The sequence below is a fragment of the Protopterus annectens genome, chromosome 13.part0, assembly GCF_019279795.1.
Source record: "Protopterus annectens isolate FY-2018-M chromosome 13.part0, PAN1.0, whole genome shotgun sequence".
Taxonomy (NCBI): domain Eukaryota; kingdom Metazoa; phylum Chordata; order Ceratodontiformes; family Protopteridae; genus Protopterus; species Protopterus annectens.
The window spans coordinates 1218555272-1218568723 of NC_056747.1; the positions used below are offsets into that span (position 1 = coordinate 1218555272).

The 13452-nt window shown below is 36.2% G+C and overlaps 1 protein-coding gene across 1 annotated transcript; it reads left to right on the forward strand.

Moving 5' to 3' along the window:
- The first annotated feature begins 12172 nt into the window (after window positions 1-12172).
- Window positions 12173-12520, forward strand: LOC122788041 (reprimo-like protein). Its single transcript, XM_044054961.1, has one exon. The coding sequence runs from the start codon at window positions 12173-12175 to the stop codon at window positions 12518-12520; it is 348 nt and encodes a 115-aa protein (XP_043910896.1).
- Window positions 12521-13452: the final 932 nt, after the last annotated feature.

The following is a 13452-nucleotide window of genomic DNA, read 5'->3' on the forward strand; positions in this document are numbered from 1 at the left end:
TTTAAATAATTATTAATATGTATGTCAGTCAGTGAGTTGATAAATAAGTCATTAATAAACATTTTTATTCTATTTTGTGCTATGTTAAACTCATTTAAACTCACTTTTTGATAAGCCTGACTTTCAAGAAGTTTTGTCATTTTGTCAGTGTATTGACTCCCTTCCATTACCACTAACCCACCACCTTTATCCAGTTTCATTATTCGGATAGGTAAATTCTTAAATTGTATTAACTTCAGTTTGACCTCTGTGGAAACATTATAAAAGTTAGTAAGACAAGCATTCTTACTAAACAATTTCCTTATTTCTATTTCACACATATAATCAAAGGTGGATTAGTGGGTGTGTGGGTGGGTTATAAGTACTTGCTAACTGAAATACATGGCTATCAGATGTCCCAACACCTAATAAAGCTGTTAGGTTATGCTTTCTAATGTAAAGTTTAAAATTCAACAGTGTTTCAACTACATCACCTCTATTAGATGGAACAAAATTAAGTCCATTTGCAAGTAGTTCAACCAGACTATTGTCCAAGGTGAATTCAGTGTAATTGTAAATATTGAAGTCTCCTTTTGCATTAGCTGAGTTTATAAGTAGTGGTGGTGTTGTTGTCCAATGTGTCTGTCTCAACGTTAAAGGGGTGCCCCACTACCTCCACCTGTTGCTCGCAGCTCTGGTGTTGTAAAACTTCCTCTGGTTCGCACCGTATCGGTTGCGACTCCTCGCTGTCCACCCTTGAAAGTTTTTTGACTGGTGGTTATTAGAAGCACCCTCTGTTTCAATGTTTTCAGGCTTGTCCCTGCTTGTCATTGGTGCATCATGGTTTGTCCCTGGTCTTGGTGATGTCAAATCAATGTTGTCAATGTCCAAATCATTAGTACCATAATCAGATGAAATAGCATTGGTGTTGTTCATAAAGTTATTACGGGACTGGGAGGGTGGTGGTTTTGGATAAGCTGTACCCTCATCATAGTCCTTTAAGTCTCTTCTAAGTTTTCTCAGTTTAGTTTCTTTCATTCTGTCAATTATTTGAGAAATGCTAGAGAAAATTCGCTGGTAGTCATATTGATATATGTTGACAGATGATTTGTGGTTTCCATTTTCGATAACTGGAACTTGGTTAGTAATAAAGTTTGGTAAATTGGTTCCATTTACTCCCTCTGGGGCACTAGGTGAGCCTCTTTGTGTTTGTATAACACTTGATTGAGATAAACACTCAACTCTGGCTATTAGGTTTTCTAAACGTTGGTTCATTACCCCCAGTAGTAAAGTTAAGTTGCCTCTTCCATCTGTTTCTGAACCGGAAAGGTACAAAACGTTGTCACTGTTACCCATAGTCAAGTCTGATGAAGTGACTTGGAAGGTCGTGAAAGCACTCACTTTGTACTTGCAATAAAGAATTTTCCTTCTACTGTGGCAATTCGACTTTTTATGCATACTATTGGCTCTGAGGTGAAGACCGAGTTGTTCATCTGGTACCTGTGTTTTTGTCTTTCTCTTTGAATACTATAAGGTTGTTTTTCTAGCCCTTGCAAATATGTATACTAAGTAGCATTTCTGCAGCATGTCTCCATGGAAACAGTCTGGTAAAGAAAAAACTGGAGACAGTCTGGTGGAAGGTGATTGACTGAGGGAAAAGAAAAAAAAAAGAATAGAGAAACTGGCTAGGACATAATGTTCCCTGAAAACAATCGGGTTTTCCCAGGTGTGACAGCTTTAAAGATAATTAAAAAAATAACAGACTTGAAGAAAAGTTCTGTCAGGTTTTTTTAAATGCATTGGTGATACTAATATAAACAGGTGCTTTTGTTTTTTTCTTGTTCACCCTTCTTCTCTCTTTTTCTTTGCCCATTTTTTAAAAATGTGGGAATTGCAATGAAAAATGAATGAGGAGGGGAGGAGAAGGGGGGAAAGCACAAGGGTCTGGTTAAGTAAATATGACAAAATAAAAATCAGTGTGCTTTTTCCCATGCTTGCATAGGGAAGTGACTGGGTAAAAAACATAGGCATTATCCAGTAACAAGTTTATTACAAAGCATGTAAATGAAAAAGAATATTAAATACTGTAAGTCTTTCTTTCTGATAAACAAGGTACCCGTAGCAGTTCAGTGTCTGGTTTGCATTTCACTAGAAGACAATTTGATAAAGAAAAATGGCTTGAAGAAAGTGTTTACTGAAAGCATTCAAGTGTTTTCTCAACTGGGAGAGTTATATAGATATAAAAAATAAAATAGCATTTACTAATAGTACAGGCTGTACCATGCATCTTAGCATGACTATCCTTTCGTTTTGTTAATTTTAGCCTGTCTATGTAGCTATCAACTTAGAACTTATGTTTTTATTAGGAAGCAAAAACTTCAATATTTGAAGATGTACATAGTTTTGTGCATTATTGTAAAGTTTGTAGGTTTTGGGGGGTTGGGGGTTGTTTGTTCTGTTTAAAGGCTTTAAAAAAAAAAGAAAAAGTTATGTAAGATGTTACATAGGCGCCAAATGGATATGACATGAAACAACTGTGTAAAAGACCAATCTGCCAAACAGTATATATATGTATATATATATATATATATATATATATATATATATATATATATATATATATATATATAAAAAATAAAAGCTGGAACTAGACATTTAGCAAAAGAGCAGTTATATATATAAAAGGTGGTAAAAATAACTATATAAGAAAATGATGATTTCTGTAATGTCTTTCAGTCTAAATGGTCTTACAGATAAATATGAAAAAGAAAAAGTAGTGAACTATATTAAAAATGTAGAGTGCAAATAGCTATGCTACAGGAGACACACCTGGAAAGAACTGAACATGTGAATTTGATAAAGAAAGGTTTTCAGGATGGTTATTCCGTGGAATATTTGGGGCAAAGGAAATGAGGAGTACTTATTTTAATTGCAAGACGAGCTCCAATAGTAATAGAAGAGGAAAAAAAAGATAATAATGGAAGATACATAGTACTAAGGGGCTACTGGCTAGGGAGGGGGATTACACTGGCATGCAATCTACACCCCCCCCTTAAACTGCCATAATGGAGCTTAAGAACTTTTTGGGAGAAATAATCAGCTTTCAGCAAGGAATATTACTTATAGGTGGAGACTGGAATTTGGTTTGTAACAGTGAAGATGTGTCTGGGGGGCCTAGAAGGAATATATAACAGCGGAGGGTAGATTTTTGAAGAAATTTATGAAAATGTTTGGCATGGGAGATATGAATTCAGTATTTGGAGTTTGGAATGAATGTACATATTACTCACTGAGATAAAAAACTGGGCTAGGCTAGATAGATTTTATATCTCACAGGAATATGTGCATTTAATTGAAGGTCTTGAAATGCACCCAATATCTATTGTAGATCATGCACCAATAACAGCTAAAATAAAAACGCAAGGTAATGAAATTTAAATGAGACACTGGAGCTTTTCCATCTACCGATTGAAAAGAGAGGAATTTAAGAAATGGGTTGTGGAATTAATTCAGGAGCTACTAGAGAAGACAGATTTGTCTTCTGAAAACATAGTTGCTAACGAGTGGGATAAAATTAAAGTGGAGTTTAAAACTAGGTTGGAAATAAAAGAAAGGGAGATATGGCTAAGCAGTAACAAGAATTATTTAGAGGGATTGACAAATGTTAAAGTATTGCAAAATAGGGGGAATCTCTCAGAACAAGAAAAGAGCAACTGTAGAATACTAAACAGGAAATAAGGGATTACCTTGATAATATGCATGAGTTTAGAAAGATTGCTGTTAAGGAACTGTTTTTTGATAATAATTCTAGAGCACAAAAACTTTTGTATAACAACTCAGGCAACATAAAGTGGAAAGGGCAGTCACCAAACTTAGGGAGCCTATGACAAGGAAGATAACAAGAGACCTTGTAGAAGAATTAGAAATATTTCAGAAATGTTATGAAAATTTGTATAAAGTACAGAAATATGGAAATCAAGAAAAGGTACAAATGTAAATGTTTATGAAAGAATTAAATATGCCAAAGTTAGAGGCAGATGAGGCTCAATTACTAATAGGAAAGGAAGAGATGAGATCAAAATGGCAATGTTTAACCAATCGACAGGAAAGTCTCCAGGAATAGATGATATTCCTGTGTAAGTTTGGAAGTTGGGGGGAAACATTGTTAAAGATCTGAAAGGTTTTGTTTAACAGTATATTAAGAGGAGGAGAAGTTTCAGCATTCTAGAAGAAGGAGGTAGTAATGGTAATACCTAAAGAGGGTAAAGATCTATTGCATCCAGCTTCATATAGGCCCATTTCAATACTAAACCATGATTTTAAAGTGTGCATGTCTATAATGGCTAAAAGAATGGCAAAAGTGATACCAAAATTGATAGATATGGATTTAGTGTGGTTTTGTGGAGGGGAGGCAAACATCTGACAATATTAACAGAACATTGATGATCCAGAGGAAATCAGAATGTAAGAAAGTACCCCTTTTATTGGTGGGTCTTGATGCAGAGAAAGCATTTGACAGAGTAGACTGAGACTTCATGAGCAGGGCAGTGGAAGCATTTGCTTTCCCTGATGCAAATTATAAGGTTGATTAGAAGAATATATAAGGGATCAGAGGTGCGAATTAAAGTGGGTGGGGTCCTCTTCGATAATTTCTGCTTGAGTAGAGGAACCAGGCAGGGTTGTTTGCTCTCCCCTTTGTTGTTTGCATTATATTTAGAACCACTGGCAAAGAAAATAAGGGACTCATAAATTCAAGGATATAATTGGTATGGTAGTCATGAAAAGCTGGTTCTATTTGCAGGTGATATTATTTTATACATGACAAAACCAGAAAGGGACATTACAGTCTTGTGGAACATTTTAAGATAGTTTCAGATCTTCTCAGGATACAAAATTAATGAAGCTAAAACAAAGGCAGTAGCAGTAAATTATGTACCCACACACAAATTGGTCCAACAATATCCATATTTATGGGGACATGATAAAATTAAGTATTTAGGAGTATGGATTTGAAATGACTCTGTGGTGGCAGCTAAGGATATGTGGGGAGAAACAAAACAGAAGATAATACAAAACTTCACAAACTGGAAGTTTTGTTATATGGATAAGGATACTAAGATACAAGCCATTAAAATGTTTTAGTCCCTTTAGTCTTATACACAGGTCAGACATACTTTTATCAACCAGAGGAGAAATTGTGGATAGCAATTAAAAAAGAGTTGAAGGATTTTATCTGGGAAGGGAAGACAGCAAGTCTCAAGTGGGATAAACTGATTCAACCAACAGAATAAGGTGGACTAGGATTACCTAATTTGAGGGGGTATTTTAGAGCAATATAGTTAAGGCACTTATATGTAGCACAGGCAGAAAACTATAATTCAGGGTGGAAAGGGGTGATGATGACTCAAGGAGGAAGCTCAAGAAATAAGGAGATATTATGATTTTGGATGCAGACTCTTAAGGAGAACAAACAAAATCATACAGAGTATTATATTCATAAAATAGCAGGGAGTATTCTAAGAGCCAAATCAGCATGAGAATGGAGAAAAGAGATTTTGCCGATAGGGTGGACTGTGGTCAGGGGTACAAACAATAGGCAAGAGGGGGCTGGAATTTATTGGAGATGATTGGCAAAGGAACCAAGGTATTGGGAGCAAATAATTAGAAACGGAAAGGTAATAAAATGGGAAGAGGCCAAAAATGTATTTGGACTGCAGGTTAGAGATTGCCTTCCCTATCAAGGAATGATAGAGTATAGGCAAAGGGAAAGAAACAGGGAGGCCCTAAATGAAAGACCAGCACTGATAGAGTTTTTAATAGAATCTAGAACGGAAGCTGCCATTAAAAAATGAATAATTAGTAAAGCATATAAAACACTACATGATAATTACAAGAATCAATCAGGGGAGCTTAGAAAGGATTGGGAAGAGAGATTGGATAAGCAATTCACAAAGAGGCAATGGGGGATATATGTACATCTCCCAAATATGCAACAAAGTCTTGAAGATTTAGGATCTTTGCCTGGAAGTGTTTACATAGGTATTTTTATACCCTAAGTAGACTCCAAAGAATTTTCCCTCAGGTGGATAGCAAATGCTGGAGGTGTGACAGGCAAGAAAGAGATAGCTGTGAACATATTTTTTGGAGGTGTGATGAGCTGGCAGACTTTTGGGATTCCCTGCGGGCTGCTCTGTTAGAGATGCTGGGTGGGTGGATTGGATTGACCGAGGAAATTTTTTTTTGAGTTATGCTAGAAAATCGGAATTGCTTAGACATAGTAAAGCCTTGCTGAGTCTAATTATGGTGACTGCCAGAAAAGCAATTACTAGAAAATGGAAATCAAAGTCTGGACCAACTTTACTATACGTAGTGAATATAGTAACAGAGATAAAACAACTGGAATTGGGATCTTTAGAAAAGGGAAGGAGCAAATTACATAGAAAAAAATGTGAATTGTGGGAACAGTATATGCAGAGCAGGAATGAGGTTTAAGAGGTAAGATTTGAATGAGTTATATAGTGCTTAACTGACAATAACTAGAAGGTTTATAAGTGATTTATGTTTACAACTACAGTTATTTCAACGGTGTCTGTGATATAAACTGCAACTAAAGTGATATAATTTTGTATGTTTTTCATTTGTGTAAATATACGATTGCATTTGTCATATGTGGAAATTTAATAAAGATATTGAAAAAAAAAGAATATAGTGAAAAAAAGATTTAGCAAATATACCTATAATCTGTTGTCTGAGAATAAATTTTATAATCTACACACAGTTTATCAAATCTCCTTCCACATCTTAAGTATCTATAAAATTTTTTCCTATTATGCTCAATATCCTTATAAATTGTCTTCACATTTTTCTTGATATTGTCTCACACTATGCTTAATTTGTTTGTCCAGCTTATTTATTTCAGTTTTCAAAGTTGTAGTTTGACTTCTTTTCCATTTCTTATATATTTTTTTCAATCACCTTTATCAGGTATCTTGTTTTTATGGAAATATATCCTGATGTTGTATGCCTAGATTCTTATGCTATTTTGTTTGATTTTTTTTGTGCTCAGTTTATTTTTCAAAACTTATAACATTCCTTCAGCAGTTTTTCCATTGAATGCATGACTCCAATTAGTTTTATATAGTGGTTGTTTTGCTTCCAAACCAAAATAAGGCTGGGTAATCAGTCAAGCATTGCTAAGCAACAAAGAAATTAAAGTTTTATTAACAAAACAGTTAAGCGCTTTTGTCCATTGGCCTTCATCAGAACTAGTTCACATTTTCTACCCCATATATAATTATTGGGCTGTGCTTGTCTCCATTAGTATTTAATTTGAGGTCTTTTACTTCCATATGATCAATAATTAATATTCTGTGCATTGGTTTAGATTTTAGTTTGGCAGACTTATATAGGTAACAAATTAACCTTTATAACCCCATGATCACTGCTCATCAACAGTGGTAAAAGTTGACATGAAGTAACAGTAATTTCTTTGAATGTAAAAAATGTCTAGTATGTTCTGTTCCTGGTAAGTTACTTTTATATATCTGAAGCAATTGTTTTTCCTGAACATACAGTGTGAATAATTTCCTTACTAACATTGCTGAATCAATATTATTCCAATCTGTTTCTGGTTAATTTTTGTACCCATCTACTATTATTCTTTCCTCCTGTGTTTCATGTAAGAAATGGATGAATTCTTCTAGGTCATCAGCACTTGACTTTGGTGGTCTTTAAACTCTAACAGTTGTTATATGTTCCAGGGTTGTCTGCATTGTCATAAATACACAATCTATAACATAACACCTCCACATGCTTTTTTGTTAGAATGTCTGTTACAGTAAAAACATTTAAAACCTGACAGAACTGGTTTCCAGTCATTGCTCTTTAACCATGTTTCACAAACAATAACAAAATCAATCCTGAGGGAAGGTAGCAAATTTTCCAATTAAAAAAAAAACTTTATTATTTATGCTCCTAGTATTAACAACCATCTGAGATGCATCAAATGTTGCTTTGTAGGAACTGTTACATTTTCAATCTGGCAAAAATCCTGCCTTGTGTTTGTCAAGTATTGCAAAATATCTGCTGCAAAAATTTTCTTCCCTGATATTGACAAATGCACGCCATCATGTCCGATCACATGTATGCCCAAAATTATGTTTGGATACTGTACACATTTCCATTTTTTAGAACAAGACATTTTTTCACGTAGATATTTACCCCCCAAAATATTTTCATTCACAGTGACCTGAATCTCCTTTCTATATGTAATTTGTGAAAAATCATCCTAATACCTGTACAAGCTATGCCATCTAAGAGGGCTGTAAGTTCCTCACTAGTAATCAAAAAATCCTTGCAGATGAGATAATTTGTATTGACATAAATAAAAATAGATCTGTACTTTCTTACATTAACTTATTCTAAGGCTTGTCTTGCATCCTCTATTTTTGATCCTTGCAGGCATAATACTATTCAATGTTCATTATCTTCTCTGCAAATGCAAGTATCAGTTTCTCTAATAAATGAATCTCCAATTACAAGAATATCTTTTCTGACCAGATTTGAAGAATCTTCAACTTCTAATTCAATAATATCTGCTTTATCAATTGTTACAAAAGAATGACCTTCATAACCATTAGTCTTATTAATCCTGCTGTTTTCATTGCATATTACATTGATAAGCCTACAGTTCTCATCCAGCTGGGTTTGTACATCCATAGCTTGAGCAGTTTTGTCAATGTCTATCTTTCTCATCTTTTTTCTTACAATAATGTTCTTCAGTCCTTCCATGTTTATTTTTGATTTCTTTCTTTTCACCTGCCCTTGCCTCTTTTTTCTACCTTCTCTTTTGGAAAAATGCAGCCTCCTTCTGTAGGCTGAATGTTTTCTGATGGAAAAATGTTATCTTTCATTGTAATCTGTGTGTTACATAATAAAGCAGTGCCCTTTTTAATATGTATTCTCTTTATTTACACACATTTATCAGTTTTTCTCCCTTGTTATTTGTTGTGAACTTTTTCCTTTCTTTCTTTTTTTTATTTCCATCTACGTGCTCTGAATCCTGAGATTGCTGAATACTTGTATTCAGAATTACAAAGTTATCAGGGGCATTGTCTTGTTTCATAGGGGCTGAATGATCTTTGCAGACAACAGACACATCCTTTCCTAAATGTGTTCTATTTGCTGGTTGCCTAACATTATTTATCTTTACCAGCTTAGTCTTTAATATATGTAACAACAGTTCTCCAAGCCTACAAGCTATCCCTTCCTTCCTACAAACAGTGAAAAACAGTGGTAAGAAATAAAATATAAATTCAAATAAAATGTCTCTTACCAGGCAACTCAACAGTCAATCACAAACCAAGACACAATTGTTTAGATAAGTTTTCAAGCAAAACAAGCCATCAAATTTCTAGTGTCTCCTTGACCATTTTCAGATTACTATATATAAGGAAACTGAGCTATTCTCTGATGTTGTCAGCATCTTTGCAATGACTTGACTGGTTTTACTCTTTTATCTAGCTATGTTAAGTTATTTAAATACTTCATTACAATTTACATATATTGACCTGTCACTCATTCGAGTGAAGAGAACCTTTACTAATAAATGGATCTTGGTCTCTAATGCCCATTAAAACTTTTGTTTGCTCTTGCACAGACTAACAAGATGTCATCTTTGTAAAATGTTACTTATGTATTAGCTTATATTGAAACATGCCTGCTTTCTGATTGTTGATAGTGCTGTCAGTTGCATCATTTCACAGCAGTATTAAAACTACAGTCAGCCCCTTCCTTATAACTATTTACCCCTTCCCATGGAGTTGTGTGGGGAAATATTCCTTTGCAGCTCAGATGGTGCAGTAGTACATTGCTCTGACTATGGTGTACAGGGTCCTGGGTTTGACACTTGGCAGAGCTGGTTATTAGCTCAGATGGCTTAGTGGTAGATTGCTGTGGCTATGGTATGCAGCATCCTGGATTCAGGACTTGCAGGGGCTGATTATCTATTCACCCCATGGATCATTCCAGTGGCTCTACTCGACAGAGGCACTGGAAACTAAGGTAGGGTGGGATGATGCCAGGGTAATCCTATGGGCTAGACTTGTAAAGGCTCCAGGGCCATTAGCCTAGTACACACCTATGAACCTATGCAGAATGTATTGGCTCTATCAGTTTTTAAACATGACAGGTCTACAAAATAAGTAATAAGATTCCTATGCCAATAAAGTACTTTTATTCAGTCTCTTACTGTCTAGCAAAGATTGAGGAATATAAATCTTCACATTTCTGCAGTTACTTGAAAAGCTACCATATGATTAGGACACACATTGTGAAGCTGCACTCTGAACATTAGTAAAATGTATCCACTGAGTTTCTCGCTATGATTCACTCCCTCCAAAGTCTGTAAACTGCTTATGTGGCTTCCTGCTGTCCCTTGCTCCTTGACCTTTCTACTTATACCTATGGCTTTAAATTATGGCATGTGCTGATCCATACCTCTCAGCTTGCCCAGATTTTCACAGAATGCCCATATTTTTACTCATATTTTGGGTCTGTTCCTCATAACATTTGTAGTTTTCTTCCAAATCACTGAGAACTGAGCTCACTAAATATTGACAAGTATTTGAGTTTCAGACTTCACATCCTTTAGACAATGCCTGCTAAAACAAATCCTGTTAGTCTAGCAATGTTCTATGTTTATAAGGGCAATATTTACAAATCTACTCCTACTTTTGGGGCTTTGTCTCCCCATTTTTTAAGCTTTGGCCAGATTTGTTGCAATAAGAAGTTGAGAGGTAGGCACCCGTCTATTTCTTCGAGCTGTGTTCCCTGTTCTTACAGGACAGTTACTGTCCTGTAGGCAATATAATTATACTTCTTTGTTACTCTGCAGTGCTGTTCCTACACCTACAAGTGTCATATCAATCATTTCTGGGATACATTGTTTTGTTGTCTAAGCTGCCATCATCAGATGTTTCTAAAGGCAGGTCAAACCAAGCAGCCCTCTGCCTAATACAGGACATGAACTCATTTCATTATCTGTGGTGTTATCTGTCAGCTACCTTTCCTCACCTAAGACACCATGATACAATTAAATGTCAGTTGTGAACCCCACTCACTAACACACACACACACACACACACACACACACACACACACACACACACACACACACACACACTTTTCCTAACCACCATCTGTTAAAGAAATGTGTTAAGCTGTACTGTGTGAGCTGATTTTTTCTGTGTGATGTACTTAGGTCAGTAGTACCATATTCTATGCAGCGTTACGATAAAGCTGGTTTCCTTTTGGTTATTAAGTAGTAACATAGTAACACATGGAAAATCTAAAAAAATAGGAGTTCTGTAATGTCCCGTGAGACATCCTATCAAACCACAAGAATGAGAGCACGCGTGGCTTTAAACTAAACAAGATCAACTTTTGGTATATTTCCAACAATAATATTTAAATATCGAGCTTTGCATTCAAACAAAGACTCTACTGCTTTCGTTCAATCAGAATAAAAAAACAGAACCTAGGTGGTGGCTGCAAGCAGTGTTGCTAAATTAGAGTGGGTGGTTAAAAAGCCTCCTCCCCTACAAGTGAGCACATGGTTCGCCCCACACTGCTTTATAAAAGCATTCAGAAAGTGGTGGCTTGAGCTTAAGATCGCTACTGGGTTGCAAGGGTCTTCGGGTGCTATAAACCAGCATAGGCTGCAGCCATGCCCAAAGAAGAATTTGCTACTTCTAGAAGATGAGTTAAGCTGCGTGCCAGTGGAATAATCTGTGTCTAGTACATGGGCTGCCAGCCAAGGATTTGCAGCTGGAAGTCTTACTACTTTGGCAAACAATAGCCTGAAACATCGACCACCTGTCTTGTTTTTGAGTTGTAATTCCCTTGAGCTGTTGCATGGACAAATACTTCATCTTTGTGTTGCGTATACAGTGCCATTTCCCTGAGATCCTCGGTAAAGATTTCTGAAATACTTGCAGACCTATTAGTCTGGTTCAACAACTTTCATTGGGTTCGAACTCCCACTTCGCAACAAGCGTGTCTAAGGGGAAGCGAGTCTGCACTGTGGGTCTTAGCTGCGCTCTGACATTTCTTGTTTTATTTTCGGAGTGTTAGTCTCTGGAGTTAGACTTCCTAAGTATTCCAAGAACGCTCATTGCTCCTTTTGGTGGTGGGGATGAACGGGACCTTTTTTAATCAGACGGTGTTAGAGCCGGTCAGCATCTCCAACGACAGCCAGGACCTAATGCGGTCCTTGCTAGCGGGGTGCTGCAACGGCAGTTCCTCGGTGGTGACCACCGATGGTGGAAGTTCCTCCCTGGTCCCAGCGCAGGACGAGCGCAGCCTTTTCATCATGCGTGTGGTCCAAATAGCTGTCCTCTGTGTGTTGTCGCTCACTGTCATGTTTGGCATCTTTTTCTTGGGCTGCAATCTGCTTATCAAATCTGAGAGTATGATTAACTTTCTGGTGAAAGACAGACGATCATCCAAGGATGTCGAGGCTGTTATGATCGGTCTATACTAAGAAATAAGTCGGGAGCAGAAGAACAAGGATGTACAGATAAATGGGTGTCGATGCGACTTCCCCTCTGGTTAAGCCAAAAGCTTTTGCCTGCCCAGGCTGGTTGTATATGCTGAATATTAACTGGGCACGAAGTGCATTCGTCTAAAGGTGGATGGTGTAGCGTTCATGTCCGTGGAAGCTATGCTATGAATTACTAGGAAGTATTACTGAGTGGATAATAAGAGAAAAAAATGTTGCATGCAAACTAAAAATAATAATAATAATAAAAAAAATGTCAAGTCTTGCATGAACTGTGCAAAAAACAAGAAAAGTGATAAGAGGTCTGAAATTTGGATGTATAAAGTGGAAAGGATAGGGGGCAAGCTAAAGAGGTATTTTAGAAGTAATGTTGGGGAAGAAAGTCGTACCTTTTTGTCCATGTTTTTTGAAATGATGGCTGCCACAGTAAAAGGCAGATATTGCAGGGATCATGGAGTTTTTTTCTGAAATTTCTGACCTCAGTGACTCAAAAGAAACTTGTATAAATTTTCTGTTATGTCTTAAAGCAGCATGTCCAGTCCAGTGCCTCTACAGTTTCTTCTCAGTGTTGTTTGTTTGCACTATTTACTGAAATGCATGCCTTCTTTTCTACTGAAATACAAACACCAGTTGGAGATAGTACAGTTTTACAAGTATTGTATTTTATTTGTTTGATCATTTATATTTGAAGTTGATGGAAACATTTTCCATGTAAGTGCATGCATCATTTTCCTTGTCACTTCAGCAAAGCTGTTTTTGAAACCAGAGCCAAGGCTCTGTTTTTGGACTGTAAATTTGTGAAAAATCAGAGGTTTGGGAAATTACATTTCAGAAAACATGCAGAAATTTGCTTGGCATAATTACATCAAGATACTTGAAACTCATAAACTTGCTTGAAGAAAATGCTGAAGCTT